The 18287-nt window shown below is 36.0% G+C and overlaps 1 protein-coding gene across 1 annotated transcript in view; it reads right to left on the reverse strand.

Annotated features, from left to right (window-relative positions):
• Positions 1–455: 455 nt before the first annotated feature.
• Positions 456–18287, reverse strand: part of LOC143242033 (prolyl 4-hydroxylase subunit alpha-2-like) — a 28024-nt gene continuing 10192 nt past the window's right edge. The window contains exons 5-8 of the mRNA XM_076485373.1: positions 14572–14760; positions 12781–12920; positions 3569–3602; positions 456–676 (exon numbers count right to left, since the gene is read on the reverse strand). Of these exons, the coding sequence (XP_076341488.1) occupies positions 471–676; positions 3569–3602; positions 12781–12920; positions 14572–14760 (569 nt within the window). The 3' untranslated portion in view covers positions 456–470. The remainder of the gene's footprint in view (positions 677–3568; positions 3603–12780; positions 12921–14571; positions 14761–18287) is intronic.

An 18287-nucleotide genomic window follows, 5' to 3' on the forward strand; every position in this document is an offset into this window, starting at 1 on the left:
TTTGAATAAAATGAGAAACATTGATCACGTGTATTGAAATAAAGAGAGTGAGACAAATATGCATAAATAAAACTAAAAAAAGTAGACATGTACATGAATAAGTAGACAAGTGCATTTCGATGAAGTAAGAAACATTAAAAGTATATGTAAACAAAGAATACACGTGTACACGAATAAAGTAAGAAACAGTATAGACCTACATGTCAATAAAGTAAGAGACATTGAATACAAACATATGAATGAAGTAAGATACATTAAACAAATCCTTGTAAAGAGAGAAGATAAGTATAAATCAATAAGGTAAGAAACACCAGACAAGTACATGTATGAATAAATAAAGACATCTACATGTGAATAATGTAAGACACTTGTGAATGAAGTCATTGACAATGAACACTAATCCATGCTAATTTTTCTAACATTAAGGCTACTTATTTGGTATAATAAAACAGCATATTTACGATGCTCCTTTAAAGCTGGTTCCTATTTCTAACATACAGATTTACTTGAAACATATCCATTACCCTGAGGTGTTCTCCACGACACAGTCTGTTGAATTGTTCCTTTTCTATTACAGGATCAAGATTGTCAACAAAAAACACTGGCTTGAAATTCCTTTCATAAGACATATAGTTTCTATCACTAAAGGGAACAGGAACAGTCTTCCAAGTTGTTTCTATAATAAATCAGAAAATGTTTAGCAAGGGATAAGAGAAAGTTTCGGATATTTGTGGTAGCTACACCAACAACTAAACAGCTACAGTTAATCCATTACTGATAGTTACACTAGCAACTAAACAGCTATAGTTAATCTATTAATGGTAGCTACAACAGCATTTAAATAGCTACAGTTAATCTATTGATGGTAGCTACAACAGCATTTAAATAGCTACAGTTAATCCATTACTGACAGGTGCACAAGCAACTAAACAGCTATAGTTAGTTTATTACTGAAAGTTACATTAGCATAGTCCCTCGGTGTGAATTCCTGTACGTGGTGAGGGGACCTCCCAGGGAAGGTTTTGTTCTTTCAATTTACCTCCTCTGGGATCTCAACATCCAGATCAAGCTACATCGCTTTCCAGCAGCCACGTGCCCATGCTCAGTAGGTAAGATGTCAAAGCCAGAAGAAATCTTGGATTATATTTACAATCAACATATCTTCTACCACCAGTTCCAAAGTCATATTGGATAAGATTCGAAAGGTCAGTGGGCAATATAATTCTGTCGCCCTCTCTATCTTGCTCTCTGATGGCCAGGAAGCAGCTGATACCAGGAGCATCACCAATACTCTAGTTGAAAGCTTTTGCCAAGTATCTAGCACTTCTGCTTCATCTTCCACCTTCTTAGCCATTAAAACTTAGCCAGAGCGATTACCTTTTTCTTTTGGAACTGATTGTCTCTATGTCTAAAATCATTTCTTTACACTGGTAGAACTCAAACTGGCCCTTCATCGGTCTGACAGTACATTGGTCAGACGTGACGTTGTTCACTACGAGATGTTGTGTCGTCTATCTTTGCTTCTCTTGCAATTCTTCTTATTGTTTTTAACCGAATCTGGCAGGAGAATGGTTTTCTTGATGCCTGAAGCTGGGCAATTGTCCTACCTTTCTATAAGCCTGGAAAGGATCCCACGATTCCTTCAAACTACCATCCAATTGCTTTACGAGCTGTCTCTGTAAGACCTTAGGAAGAAGGTTAACGTTCTTGTTTTATTCCTCGAATCAAACAACCTCCTCCCCCCACCCAGTGTGGTTCCGACGACAACGCTCCACAATGGACCACCTGATTCGACTTGAAACATCAATCAGAGAAGCCTTTCTTCAACTACAACATCTTGCATCTATATTCTTTGTTCTTGATAAGGCTTATGATACTACATATAGGAATGGCATTTCACGAGACCTCCATTTATATGAGTTACATGGTCATTTGCCCATTTTTATTATTTTTTTTAGTTGACAGGTGATTCCAAGTTCATGTTGGTTCGACACTTTCCCATTCTTTTCTACAGGAGCTTGGAATCTCTCGGGGCTGTGTTTTGAGTGTACTACTCTTCAAAATAAAGATTAATGCCATCACTGAGCAATTTCCTGTTATTCTTGCAAACTGACTCTATGTCAACGACTTTCACAACTCAGTCATCAAACATGAGGTATATTGAGCAGCAGCTACAGACTGCCCTGAATCGTTCACTGAAGTGGACCACAACAAATGGTTTTAACTTCTTTTCTCTCTAAAACCGTTTGAGGAAAACACAACCCCAGATTGGAATTACTGTCTGTTGTTTGCTGAACATCTTTCGAACCATCTTCCATTCCTATTTATACAGATAGTTCGAAATCAGGTGACTCTGTGGGATCTGCCATGGTTTGGTGTGGTTCGATGGTTGTGCACAGAAACCCCTCTACAACTTCTGTGTGCAATGCAGAATTATACTCCATTTGTCTTGCCCTGGATCACATAGAAGCTAAGCAGTACTCCAACTGCACTATTTATACTAACTTGCTTAGTTCTCTACTGGCCCTGGAATTGCTTCACATTAGTTCACACCCTGTTCTAGTTGATATTCTAAACCATGTGGCCCATTTCTCTTTAACATCTACTTTTATCCAGTTTTTTTGGATACCAGGCCACGTTGGTATTCGTGGGGACGAGCTTCCCAATACCACAGCTAAGTCTGTTTGTTCTGGCACTATCACTGCTGTGCCTGTTCCATACATGGTCCTATATTCAAGGCTCGGTTCCGTGCCAGTTGGTAGTCGACTTGGGTGAGTAACGTGAAAACAAGTTTTTCCAAATAAAACCCTATATTGACTTTGTCCGTCTTGCTTCCATAAAATCGGAAAGAAGAAGTTGTTCTAACTAGACTGTGCATTGGTCACAGTTTTTTTAACTCATTGTTTTCTTTTATCTGAAACTGATGCACCAGTGTGTAGTTTGTGTAACACTTAAGTCACAATAAGTCACATTTTACTTTCTTGCCATCATTACGACTCTCAATGACGGCACCATTTTAAACATGTTTTGTCTCAAAGTTTATCCACAACCTTTAAACAGTGTTATTGGCGATAGTGACACTGTCCACCTTCATTAGTTTTTTTAAAGGGCATTAATCTTTTTAATTCTGTTTTAAGTTTTTAATTTGTAAATTAGAGCTTTTTTAATGTGATTCCATTTTAAGAATTAAAGTACATCTAGTTTGAAATGAAATTAGAAAATTGCCATAACATCAAATAACTTGAAACCAGGACTGAAAGGCCAACTTCAGGTGTCAAAACGCTGCTGTTTGAACTACCCGTTAGTCATCCTGGGGAGTTATAATAATTACAGTTATGCTACAGAAAGTCCTTTACAACTTGTATTACTGTAGTGTTTCTCTTACCAAACCAACTAACCTACCTTAGCATACTAAACAACTACAGTTAATCCATTACTCATAGTTGCTCTAAACAAGAACAGTTAATCTATTACTTATAGTTGCACTGGCAACTGAACAGCTACAGTTAACACCATTAACATCACTAACTGTCTTTTCCATTAGTAAGTTGTAAAAAAAAAATCCTACCTTTATCATCTATTTCCAGTGGGACTTCGTTATGCTGAAAAACAACATAAATAAGGAATTTAAGTTGATAATATCTTTGTGAAAAACGACAGTTTATGTTGTTTGAACCGAACATGTATAAAAGATAAACTACATTCTTAATTATAAGGTTCGTTTTATAAAAGACTGGTATTGATAGATAAAGTACAAAACTAAAGATTGGTATTGATGGATAAAGTACAAAACTACATCATGATCAGCAAAACTAAGAAAATAAAGTAACGAAGCACAATTGGAATTAAGGTGTTAGTTTTATTCAGGAAAGAAACTATCTTGAAAATAAAGCTACATGTTGATGAAGAGTTTTATATGTGAAAAATGTTAGAAACGTTACGTAGAGATCTTAGTCCAGATAAAAAATTTGAGAGAAAAATAATTTCGAAAATGTCAGCTGTTTCTTTTTACTTCCCTAAAAAGCCCGGAAAGGCCAGGTGGCGCTCGACTGGTAATCTGAGTGTCGCAAGTTCAAATCTCAGTCACACTAAACATGCTCCCTTTTTAACCGTGGGGGCTTTATGACGTAGTGATCAATCCCAATGTTTGTTTCTAAAAGAGTAATCTAAGAGTTGGCGGTGGGTGATGGTGAGTACCTGCTTTTCCTCTTGTCTTACACTGTTGAATTAGGGACGGCTAGCCCAGATAGCCCTTGTTTAACTTTGCGCTAAATTCAAAACCAACAAACAAATATTTCCCTAAAATTTGAAAACGTACTTGTTTAAACTGTCATACGTTTGATATTCCTAATCAACAACTAGAACATTGTGAAATTTTATAAAGATGGTGTAACTCTTTAAGCAGAAAACTAAATCTAATTATAAAGTCATGAGAAGTGGAACGAGACGTGAACAGTTATTATAAACATCGTGAATAAAAATGTTTCAAGGTATGACCAGACATTCTATGATAATCCTGGCTTACTCTCTTTCTAAAAGTGTGTTCTACTTCTTAAATAATTGCAATGTGTAGTCTTATTTCAACAACAGTAAGGAGTTTTCCTTATCACGATTTACAGAGTTTACTATAAGGAAACAACTACAGGATATGAACAGAACGTTGAACAGAGAGAGGCCAAAGAAACGTTACGATAATTTCAACGACCAAAAAGCATGAAAATGTGGTTTCATTTCTTGAAAAATTAGAATATGAGTAACAGTGTGATACAAAATATGTTGACAACCAACCACTTGGTAAAGTTTGTGTAGCCATACGAGACGTCTTCATAGCGTGAAAAGTAATTTTGTACTTTTTTACTTAGGATATCAGGTGGATTTCTAAATTTAGAATGTGAAAATTACCTATAATTCTAACACTTGTGGAGTAACTTGATTGTTTATTCCTGTCTGTGTTGTAACGAGCACATGTAGATAACAGAACAATTAAACACAACACATGTTAGTAACAGGATATTTAAATACACGTTGATAACAGCGTATTTAATCACCATACACGGTAATAACAGAACAGTTACACACAACAGAGATTTTTTAACAGGATAGTTAAACACAACACATTATAAATATGATAGCTAAAAACAACACACGTTATCAAAAGGATAGTTAAATAGAACATTTTACTAACAGGTCACTTAAATACAGCGCATATGCTTAAAATAATATTTAAATACACTAACTGTATTAACACAACATTAAATACAACACATAGTATTAATAATATAGCTGCTTAAAACACACATCATCAACCCAATAGTTACACTCTACAACAGTTATTAATAGAAAAGTTAAACACAATATACGGTATTATAAACAAAGTTAGCTACAACATAAATTAATATCTAAATACATGTAAAGAGTTGAAGGGTTAACACTACATTAAAATCTTTATTAAACTGCCATAAAATAGCTTGCTATATTTCTTATTAATTGAAAAACTAAACAGACTATAAATACTAATACCTAGTAGAGAGAACTAACGGCATAGTGATAACAAGTAGAAACAGATAAGTTACCAGTTGTCTATAGTATACAGAAGTAAGGACATAGTGATAACTAGTATTAAGTTGTCCAGAAATAAATATCAGAATTCTTATGATGACATTTAGAAGCTGAAGATTGAATAACATATCATTGATTGGTTGGTTTTATCCAACGTTTGTCACTTACAAGGTGTCTTAATTGTCTAATGTTTCAACTCCACTCAGAGTAAGTTTTTCAACCCCAAGGCAGCATAGGCAAGAACGACTTTCTTTTGAGTTTCCTCTTTGACTTCAAACTTGGGTGAAAAGCCACCACAGCTACACAGAACATCAATCAGCCATGGATCTGTTACTGTAAGTATAGTTCAGCCTTTGTTCCAAAAGTTTCTACATGGAGATGGTCTTGAACACCAAAAAGATCATGGAAGGAAGTCATCCTTAGATGAAAACACATCAAGGGAAGCACTTGAAACAGATTTTCACACAGCAGTACGTGAGCTTGCAGAAAAGCTACGCCCAATCAAATCAAGCATCTCCAATCACCTGAGAGTGGTTATAAAGGCGAAAATGTTGGATAAGTGGGTTCTGCATGAGCTGACCGAAGATCAACAAAATCAGCATTACAAGACCTATCAAGGATGATGCTCCAAAAATTGAATGAATTGAAAATCGAGGTTCTGCCTCGTCCATCTTATTCCCTAGACCTATGCCCTTGAGGAGTTTCTTTTTTTCAAGCACTTTGACAACTTCTTGAACAATGAACACTTTCAACACCAGGCAGCTGCAGAAGAAGCTTTCAGGGAGCTCACTGACTGTAGGAACTCTGATTTATACAGCAGGGGTGCAAACAGCATCGTTACACGTTGGGAAAAGTGTATTTAAGCAAATGATGCTTATTCTTGATGACGAGAAACCCACTTGAAATAAAAATGTATCTTAGATTTTTTAACCTAAAGATGACCTAGGAAGGTCGAAACGTTGTTCTCTCCTTATCAATGAAAGTGTTAATACCCATGCTAGTCGTTCTAAGATATAAATGGTACTTCCTTTGATTAAAGCATGTTTTACAACTTTAGTTTATACTTTTCCAAACTTTGCAGATTAAAAATGACATTTATTTGTGGACAACCTGATTGAAGCAGCTGAGTTAACAGTTATCTCTACTATGTAGAAGTAAGGACGTAGTGATAACAAGTAGAAACAGCTGAGCTAACAGTTACAGTTACGACTTCATTCACAAGTGTCTTACATTATTCACATGTAGATGTCTATTCATACATGTACTTGTCTGGTGTTTCTTACCTTATTGATTTATACTTATCTTCTCTCTTTACAAGAATTTGTTCAATGTCTCTTACTTCATTCACATGTACAGTTACGACAGAAAGGGTTCGTACCCCTGCGTCGTCAGTAGCTTTTTCCTCATAACGTTACAAGTATCACGATCAGGATAATGAAAACAGAGTCTTTTATAAATATTATACTAACACACATCGATATAAATTTGTATGTAAGTTAAACGACAAATAAACTGTTTATAAACAAATAACCAAACATAGGAGGGGCAGAAAGTGTTCGTGCGTCCAAGTTAATGGTCAGTTGTGTAGCCTTTCAGGTAAATTACTTGACGCAATCTCTCCTCATAGCCCTCCATGATCATTTGACAGTACTCGACTGGTATTTTTTTTTTACCATTCTTCTTTACAGAAGGCCTCCAACTCTCACAAGTTTTTCGGATGATGCTGATGAATCCTGGTCTTCAACTCATGCCAGATATTTTCAATTGGGTTGAGATCGTGTGACTGCGATAGCCACTCCAGAACGCTGATATGGTTCCTCTGCAACCAGGATTGCACATATTTCGATGTGAACTTAGGGTCATTGTCGTGCTGGAAGATCCAACGACGCCCAAGCCGCAAGTTCCGAGCATCATTCTTGATATAAGTGCCTAATATATCAACGTACTCTTCTTTTCTCATGATTCCGTTGATGCAGTGAAGGCTACCTACACCAGAAGAGCTGAAGGAACCCCATAGCATGATCGAGCCACCTCTGTGCTTAACTGTAGGGACGGTGTTCTTTGGAAGATTTCGTTCCCCCTTCTTACGGAAAATATTGCGAACATAATTGTGGCCGAAAAGCTCGATTTTAGTCTCATCTGACTAAAGAATACTCTTCCAATAGGTAAAGGGTTTATCTCCATGCTTTCTTGCATACCTCAATCGTGCTTCTAAATGAACAGGCTTTAAATATGGAGTTTTACGAGGACGGCATGCTTTGAACCCAGAAGAACTTAACATGTTCGTAAATGTAGAGGTGCTTACTTCAACCCCAGTTTCTGTATGTCATCACGTGTTAACCAATGGTTCCTACTAACTTCTTTGATAACCTTCTTCTTGGTTCTTTTTCGAATTTTGGTGGGGCGTCCGGAACGAGGGAGGTTATCAGTTGATCCTCTAAGCTTAAACTTGGCAATTATGCTTTGAACAGTAGATTTCGGCACATTAAGTTGTGTAACAATACCGGAAAGAGACACACGAAACTTGTATTTTACAATAATTCGGTTTTTTAAATTACTGGACAATTGTTTCCTGTTCGCCATGATGACCAAGCAGATAATGACGGAGACGGCGCTGAATTGCCGGAAGTACATTTTTTGCTGGCTAAATTCTAATAATTATGAACCCAGTGTCTAGTTCTGGAATGGTATAATGTAGTTTATTCGCCAAACTAAACAAAATTTTTACGGGAATATCAGTTTTTTCACACGTTCTGAACTGTACGAACACTTTCTGCTCCTCCTATTTTTGGTTATTTGTTTATAAACAGTTTATTTGTCATTTAATTTACATAAAATTTATGTTGATGCGTGTTAGTATAATATTTATAATATACTATACTTCTATTAGCCTAATCGTGGTATTTTTTTAAGTTATGAGCAAAAAACCACTCGGGACGCAGGGGTACAAACACTTTCTGTCGTAACTGTGTTTCTAGTGAATAGAAGGACATAGAGAAAACAAGTAGAAACAGCTGAGTTAACAGTTATCCATAGTATAGAGAAGTAAGGACATAGTGATAATAAGTAGAAACAGCCGAGTTAACAGTTGTCTATAGTATAGAGAAGTAAGGACATAGTGTTAATAAGTAGAAACAGCCGAGTCAACAGTTGTCTATAGTACAGAGAAGTAAGGACATAGTGATAATAAGTAGAAACAGCCGAGTCAACAGTTGTCTATAGTACAGAGAAGTAAGGACATAGTGATAATAAGTAGAAACAGCCGAGTCAACAGTTGTCTATAGTACAGAGAAGTAAGGACATAGTGATAATAAATAGAAACAGCTGAGTCAACAGTTATCCATAGTATAGAGAAGCAAGGACATAGTGATAATAAGCAGAAACAGGTGAGTTAACAGTTATCTATAGTACAGAGAAGTAAGGACATAGTGATAATAAGTAGAAACAGGTGAGTTAACAGTTCTCTATAGTACAGAGAAGTAAGGACATAGTGATAATAAGTTGAAACAGCTGAGTTAACAGTTCTCTATAGCACAGAGAAGCAAGGACATAGTGATAATAAGCAGAAACAGGTGAGTTAACAGTTATCTATAGTACAGAGAAGCTAAGGACATAGTGATAATAAGCAGAAACAGGTGAGTTAACAGTTATCTATAGTACAGAGAAGCAAGGACATAGTGATAATAAGCAGAAACAGGTGAGTTAACAGTTCTCTATAGCACAGAGAAGCAAGGACATAGTGATAATAAGTAGAAACAGGTGAGTTAACAGTCCTCTATAGTACAGAGAAGCAAGGACATAGTGATAATAAGTAGAAACAGGTGAGTTAACAGTTATCTATAGTACAGAGAAGTAAGGACATAGTGATAATAAGTAGAAACAGGTGAGTTAACAGTTATCTATAGTACAGAGAAGTAAGGACATAGTGATAATAAGTAGAAACAGGTGAGTTAACAGTTATCTATAGTACAGAGAAGTAAGGACATAGTGATAATAAGTAGAAACAGGTGAGTTAACAGTTATCCATAGTACAAGAAGTAAGGACATAGTGATAATAAGTAGAAACAGGTGAGTTAACAGTTATCTATAGTACAGAGAAGTAAGGACATAGTGATAATAAGTAGAAACAGGTGAGTCAACAGTTGTCTATAGTACAGAGAAGTAAGGACATAGTGATAATAAGTAGAAACAGCCGAGTCAACAGTTGTCTATAGTACAGAGAAGCTACATTAGTGATAATAAGCAGAAACAGCCGAGTCAACAGTTGTCTATAGTACAGAGAAGTAAGGACATAGTGATAATAAGTAGAAACAGCCAAGTCAACAGTTGTCTATAGTACAGAGAAGTAAGGACATAGTGATAATAAGTAGAAACAGCCGAGTCAACAGTTGTCTATAGTACAGAGAAGTAAGGACATAGTGATAATAAGTAGAAACAGCCGAGTCAACAGTTGTCTATAGTACAGAGAAGTAAGGACATAGTGATAATAAGTAGAAACAGGTGAGTCAACAGTTATCTATAGTACAGAGAAGTAAGGACATAGTGATAATAAGCAGAAACAGGTGAGTTAACAGTTATCCATAGCACAGAGAAGCTAAGGACATAGTGATAATAAGTAGAAACAGGTGAGTTAACAGTTATCCATAGTACAGAGAAGTAAGGACATAGTGATAATAAGTAGAAACAGGTGAGTTAACAGTTATCCATAGCACAGAGAAGTAAGGACATAGTGATAATAAGCAGAAACAGGTGAGTTAACAGTTATCCATAGTACAGAGAAGCAAGGACATAGTGATAATAAGTTGAAACAGCTGAGTTAACAGTCATCCATAGCACAGAGAAGCATGGACATAGTGATAATAAGCAGAAACAGGTGAGTTAACAGTTATCCATAGTACAGAGAAGTAAGACACATAAAGTGATAATAAGCAGAAACAGGTGAGTTAACAGTCATCCATAGTACAGAGAAGCTAGCGACATAGTGATAATAAGCAGAAACAGGTGAGTTAACAGTTATCCATAAAGTACAGAGAAGCTAAGCAACACAGTGATAACAAGCAGAAACAGGTGAGTTAACAGTTATCCATATAGCACAGAGAAGCAAGGACATAGTGATAATAAGTAGAAACAGGTGAGTTAACAGTTATCCATAGTACAGAGAAGCAAGGACATAGTGATAATAAGCAGAAACAGGTGAGTTAACAGTTATCCATAGCACAGAAAAGCAAGGACATAGTGATAATAAGCAGAAACAGGTGAGTTAACAGTTATCCATAGCACAGAGAAGCAAGGAGATAGTGATAATAAGTAGAAACAGGTGAGTTAACAGTTATCCATAGCATAGAGAAGCAAGGACATAGTGATAATAAGTAGAAACAGGTGAGTTAACAGTTATCCATAGCACAGAGAAGTAAGGACATAGTTATAATAAGTAGAAACAGGTGAGTTAACAGTTATCTATAGTACAGAGAAGTAAGGACATAGTTATAATATGTTGAAACAGCTGAGTTAACAGTTATCCATAGAACAGAGAAGCTGGGACATAGTGATAATAAGCAGAAACAGGTGAGTTAACAGTTATCTATAGTACAGAGAAGCAAGGACATAGTGATAACAAGCAGAAACAGGTGAGTTAACAGTTATCCATAGCACAGAGAAGTAAGGACATAGTGATAATAAGCAGAAACAGGTGAGTTAACAGTTATCCATAGCACAGAGAAGCATGACATAGTGATAATAAGCAGAAACAGGTGAGTTAACAGTTATCCATAGTACAGAAAAGCAAGGACATAGTGATAATAAGTAGAAACAGGTGAGTTAACAGTTATCCATAGTACAGAGAAGCATAGGACATAGTGATAATAAGCAGAAACAGGTGAGTTAACAGTTATCCATAGCACAGAGAAGCAAGGACATAGTGATAATAAGCAGAAACAGGTGAGTTAACAGTTATCCATAGCACAGAGAAGCAAGCATGACATAGTGATAATAAGCAGAAACAGGTGAGTTAACAGTTATCCATAGTATAGAGAAGCAAGGACATAGTGATAATAAGCAGAAACAGGTGAGTTAACAGTTATCCATAGCACAGAGAAGTAAGGACATAGTGATAATAAGCAAGAAAACAGCCGAGTCAACAGTTGTCTATAGTACAGAGAAGTAAGGACATAGTGATAATAAAGCAGAAACAGGTGAGTTAACAGTTATCCATAGTACAGAGAAGTAAGGACATAGTGATAATAAGCAGAAACAGCTGAGTTAACAGTTATCCATAGTACAGAGAGTAAGGACATAGTGATAATAAGTAGAAACAGGTGAGTTAACAGTTATCCATAGTACAGAGAAGCAGGACATAGTGATATAAGCAGAAACAGCTGAGTTAACAGTTATCCATAGTACAGAGAAGCCAGGACAGAGTGATAATAAGCAGAAACAGGTGAGTTAACAGTTATCCATAGTACAGAGAAGTAAGGACATAGTGATAATAAGCAGAAACAGGTGAGTTAACAGTTATCTATAGCACAGAGAAGCAAGGACATAGTGATAATAAGCAGAAACAGGTGAGTTAACAGTTATCCATAGCACAGAGAAGCAAGGACATAGTGATAATAAGTAGAAACAGGTGAGTTAACAGTTATCTATAGTACAGAGAAGTAAGGACATAGTGATAATAAGTTGAAACAGCTGAGTTAACAGTTATCTATAGTACAGAGAAGTAAGGACATAGTGATAATAAGTAGAAACAGGTGAGTTAACAGTTATCTATAGTACAGAGAAGCAAGGACATAGTGATATAAGTAGAAACAGCTGAGTTAACAGTTATCTATAGTATAGAGAAGTTAGGACAGAGTGATAATAAGTAGAAACAGGTGAGTTAACAGTTATCTATAGTACAGAGAAGTAAGGACATAGTGATATAAGTAGAAACAGCTGAGTTAACAGTTATCTATAGTATAGAGAAGTTAGGACAGAGTGATAATAAGTAGAAACAGGTGAGTTAACAGTTATCTATAGTACAGAGAAGTAAGGACATAGTGATATAAGTAGAAACAGCTGAGTTAACAGTTATCTATAGTATAGAGAAGTTAGGACAGAGTGATAATAAGTAGAAACAGCTGAATTAATGGTTATCTGGGGCAAAATTTTGATGATAATATAAACAGTTAAGGTAATTATCATTGGTAAAAATGACAAGTTGATCGTATATAATAAATAACTTACGATACTGATGGCGATACTGAGGAACAGTTGGATTTCCTCAGGACTGACTGTTCTGTTTCCTTCTTCGTTCGCTTTGGTCAGAGCAGCCTCAAACCAATCGATTGCATAATCATAGAGACCTTGGTTAAAGGAATGTTTTCCTAAAATAGGCAATCTCTCGCTGGATGTTGAAAACAGAGTATTTGTTAATAAGTCATCATGGTTAATATAGTCTTTTAACAATTTAAAGCTTTTGTTCAACAATTTAGGATTAAGATATTTTTATTAACTGTATTTTTCCCTGTAATAGACGAAATATTCTTAACAGAATACGTTTTAATTGTTAGAAATAGAATCGTGTTTATATCTAAAACTGACGACGTGTGGTGAACCTTATGTGTATGTAGCGAGTAACGTATGGATAGATCTAAAACTGACGACGTGTGGTGAACCTTGTGTGTATGTAGTGAGAAACGTATGGATAGAACTAAGAGTAAAACTTGTGGTGAACGTTGTGTGTCTGGCGAGTAACGTATGGATAGAACTAAGAGTAAAACTTGTGGTGAACGTTGTGTGTCTGGCGAGTAACGTATGGATAGAACTAAGAGTAAAACTTGTGGTGAACGTTGTGTGTCTGGCGAGTAACGTATGGATAGAACTAAGAGTAAAACTTGTGGTGAACGTTGTGTGTCTGGCGAGTAACGTATGGATAGAACTAAGAGTAAAACTTGTGGTGAACGTTGTGTGTCTGGCGAGTAACGTATGGATAGAACTAAGAGTAAAACTTGTGGTGAACGTTGTGTGTCTGGCGAGTAACGTATGGATAGAACTAAGAGTAAAACTTGTGGTGAACGTTGTGTGTCTGGCGAGTAACGTATGGATAGAACTAAGAGTAAAACTTGTGGTGAACGTTGTGTGTCTGGCGAGTAACGTATGGATAGAACTAAGAGTAAAACTTGTGGTGAACGTTATGTGTCTGGCGAGTAACGTATGGATAGAACTAAGAGTAAAACTTGTGGTGAACGTTATGTGTCTGGCGAGTAACGTATGGATAGAACTAAGAGTAAAACTTGTGGTGAACGTTATGTGTCTGGCGAGTAACGTATGGATAGAACTAAGAGTAAAACTTGTGGTGAACGTTGTGTGTCTGGCGAGTAACGTATGGATAGAACTAAGAGTAAAACTTGTGGTGAACGTTGTGTGTCTGGCGAGTAACGTATGGATAGAACTAAGAGTAAAACTTGTGGTGAACGTTGTGTGTCTGGCGAGTAACGTATGGATAGAACTAAGAGTAAAACTTGTGGTGAACGTTGTGTGTCTGGCGAGTAACGTATGGATAGAACTAAGAGTAAAACTTGTGGTGAACGTTGTGTGTCTGGTGAGTAACGTATGGATAGAACTAAGAGTAAAACTTGTGGTGAACGTTGTGTGTCTGGTGAGTAACGTATGGATAGAACTAAGAGTAAAACTTGTGGTGAACGTTATGTGTCTGGCGAGTAACGTATGGATAGAACTAAGAGTAAAACTTGTGGTGAACGTTGTGTGTCTGGCGAGTAACGTATGGATAGAACTAAGAGTAAAACTTGTGGTGAACGTTGTGTGTCTGGTGAGTAACGTATGGATAGAACTAAGAGTAAAACTTGTGAACGTTGTGTGTCTGGTGAGTAACGTATGGATAGAACTAAAAATAACACTTGTGGTGAACCTTTTATTTGTTTCTTTCGGGTAAATTATAATTATAGATCAACATATACGTAAAAACATAATTAACGTTAGTTTGATTTTAGTACAGACGTAGAATGGTAAGCCTACCTGTTAACTGTTCATGAGCTTCAAACGACGGGAATCGTCCACTGCTCCGAATGATTCCACGAATCATGGCAGACATATTAAGTTTGTATGTGTCCAGGAGACGTACGAGGGCGTCAGCCGCGCCCTGCAAGTCACCATCTGTTGGAAGTGGAGAGATGGACCTGATGTGATGCATGCTAGGAACGTACTCTGGAAGAAGTCAATGTTTACTTCATATCAGGTACAATCAACTCTTATTATAGATTGGAGAAAATCTAATCTTCTACTATTTTATCTGGAATTAAGACGTTTCAATGAAACTTATTACCTTGAAACAAGTTTGTTTCCTTTCTTACTGCAATTACAGATTCTTGTGTTGACTTTACTAAATATTCTGGTGTAATTTGTTCTCATGGTGATAATGAGTGATTTGTTTTCTTCAAGTAGTTGCATGCTGGTGAAAGTAAATAACCCATTATTTCCTGTTTACATGGTTATAGTTCGAAGATACAAATAATCTAGGATAACCCGTTGACATACTCATAGTCATTAGGCTATTAGTAAATAGCCTAATATATCCCATTTACATGGTTATAGATTGAAGATATAAATAACCAAGTATATCCTGTTTACATGGTTATAGGTTAGTGATGATAAATAGCCTAGTATATCCTTGTGTTGACTTTACTAAATATTCTGGTGTAATTTGTTCTCATGGTGATAATGAGTGATTTGTTTTCTTCAAGTAGTTGCATGCTGGTGAAAGTAAATAACCCATTATTTCCTGTTTACATGGTTATAGTTCGAAGATACAAATAATCTAGGATAACCCGTTGACATACTCATAGTCATTAGGCTATTAGTAAATAGCCTAATATATCCCATTTACATGGTTATAGATTGAAGATATAAATAACCAAGTATATCCTGTTTACATGGTTATAGGTTAGTGATGATAAATAGCCTAGTATATCCTGTTTACACGGTTATAGGTTAGTGATGATAAATAGCCTAGTATATCGTCTTGACGCTGTTATAGGTTAGTGATGATAAATAGCCTAATATATCGTCTTGACACTGTTATAGGTTAGTGATGATAAATAGCCTAGTATATCGTCTTGACACTGTTATAGGAACATAACCTGATGTATTTATTCTTATTGTGGTAGAAACATGAACCAATATAGTGTTATTTTAATTAATTGTTCTAGTAACACCAGTACAGTGACTAGTGTGATTTCTGATAGCAAAGCCACATCGGGCTATCTGCTGTGTCAAACAAGAACTACAGTGACCAGTGTAAATGACAAGACCACTACATTTACTATATTAAGTTGTACATCCTCTTATCATTGTGATAGGTACATAAACTGTTATAGTTGTCCATGTTTGGAATTTACTGTTTCGTTCGGTTTCGTATTAATTGATTTATGGTCGTCACAAGAATACCTTATGAAGAACTTATATTTTTCATTATTGTACCTAATCTCAACTCAATGTAACATAACTAATAAATTGCTAATTTTAACATTTTAGTTACTTTTATCAAAATGAATAAGAAATATGTATGAAACATACAATATCTACACTTTCTTTTCATTTTGTTTTGGTCTGTTGGTTGTCGAAAAAAATTAAGCCTACTTTTCTGTAATGATGGCACTTTATACTGTCATTTTTACGAACTTAATTTAAATAATGTATCTAAAAATACTTAATAGTAGAGGAAACCAGACAAATGTTCTACAGCTATTATATTTTAAATGACTTCCTACCTAAGATAAGAAGAGCTTAAACTAAATCCCTTAGATAATCGATCTGGACACTACGTAATGAACTTTCAGACTGTAGGAGCATTTGACAATTCATTGAATTGAAAACAATGTATTTATTGTTGTATTGCGCATCATTTCATGCAGTAAAACTTTGCCTTTATATTAGTTATAAATGAAATAATATATCAGAAACATTAACATTCTGTGGAATGAAACTTTATATTGGTTGTAAATCATATAAGATATCAGAGACATTTATTGATATTGCATGGAGTAAATCATTGCTTTCCTATTATTTATAAATGATATAAGATATTAGAGATATTTGTTGACAATTTGTGACAGGAAGGAGTGGCAAATGGGGCAGATTTTCCAGTTTATAACTATGTAATCAAAGAATGAACGAAATCAGAATTAGACATTACCTTCCCAATATTGGTGTTATAACGAGTAATGTACGTTATACTACTTACTTCAGAAGGCCTGGCATGGCCAAACGCGTAAGGCGTGCGACTCGTAATCTAAGGGTCGCGGGTTCGCGACCGCGTCGCGCCAAACATGTTCGCCCTCCCGCCCGTGGGGGCGTTATAATGTGACGGTCAATCCCACTTTTCGTTGGTAAAAGAGTAGCCTAAGAGTTGGCGGTGGGTGGTGATGACTAGCTGCCTTCCCTCTAGTCTTACACTGCTAAATTAGGGACGGCTCGGTGCTGTGGGCTAACAACCAACTGACTTAAATACCTGTTGAAGAATCCGCAAGCGATTGCGGCCTTATGTTCCTAGATGGAATCTAATGTGGATAACTAAGTAAACTAACATACTTCAGAAAGGGGTAGTAAGTTAAAGTAGAAGACCTGGAGAAGAAATGCGACGATTCTAATATTAAGAAATATTTAATTTACTTAAGTAAGTCTTTCTTATAAAACTAAGAACTTTAAAATTACATGGAACTAAATTTTGATTTATTAACTAGTTTAATACCAGTATTATTTGTATAAAGTGATAAAAAGTAGTTTAATAGCTTAATTGAAATTTCAATATAACGCTTCAAAAGGGCGTGAAATGTACACTTTGACCTTTCCCATAGAGAGAAGTTTATTGTTGGGTAACTGTAGTGACTCAAGGTATAGCATTAATATCACCACATTGACTCAACAATAACATGAATATTGTTCCAGTGACTCGAACAGAAATATTAATAATATTACATTGGCTCTTCAAAAGAAAAACCAAAGAATTTAAAACACAAATTGGCCCAGAATAGCCAGGTGGTTAAAGCACTCGACTCCTAATCTGAGGGTTGCGGGTTCTAATCCCCATCACACCAAACATGCTCATCCTTTCAGCCGTGGGGGCGTTATAATGGGACGAACAATCCCACTATTCAATCATAAAAGAGAAGCCCAAGAGTTCGCGGTGGGTAGTGATGACTAGCTGTCTTCCACTAGTCTCACATTGCTAAATTAAGGACGGCTAGCGTAGATAGCCCTCGTGTAGCTTTCCGCAAGATTCAAAACAAAAATTAATCATGAAAATGGCACAACTAAAATATGTTTACATTACAACATTAAATAATCGAAATAGTAACATCGTTACAGTGACTAGTGAAAACGATACCATCGTTACACTGACTAATCCATATGATAATACTCTATGTGAAATCCTGTACGTGGTGAGGGAACCTCCCAGAGAACGTTCTGCTCTTTATTTTACCTCGTCTGGGATCTAAACATCCACCCACGCGTTTGCCGTGCGTGGTGACCCGAGAAAGGAAGGAGAGAATCCTCGTGGTGGAGGGGTCTAACTTTAACACACCACTTTCGCCTTCATTTCCTGAAGAAGTATTTAACACTATATTAATATGCAGAGAGGAGTAGTTAACATTATATTCTGTGTGGAGAAGACGTAGTTAACACTATATTAACTTGCAGAGATAAAGTAGTTAAGAGTATGTTAATATATGGAG

Source organism: Tachypleus tridentatus, unplaced genomic scaffold (genome assembly GCF_004210375.1).
Source record: "Tachypleus tridentatus isolate NWPU-2018 unplaced genomic scaffold, ASM421037v1 Hic_cluster_1, whole genome shotgun sequence".
Lineage (NCBI taxonomy): Eukaryota > Metazoa > Arthropoda > Merostomata > Xiphosura > Limulidae > Tachypleus > Tachypleus tridentatus.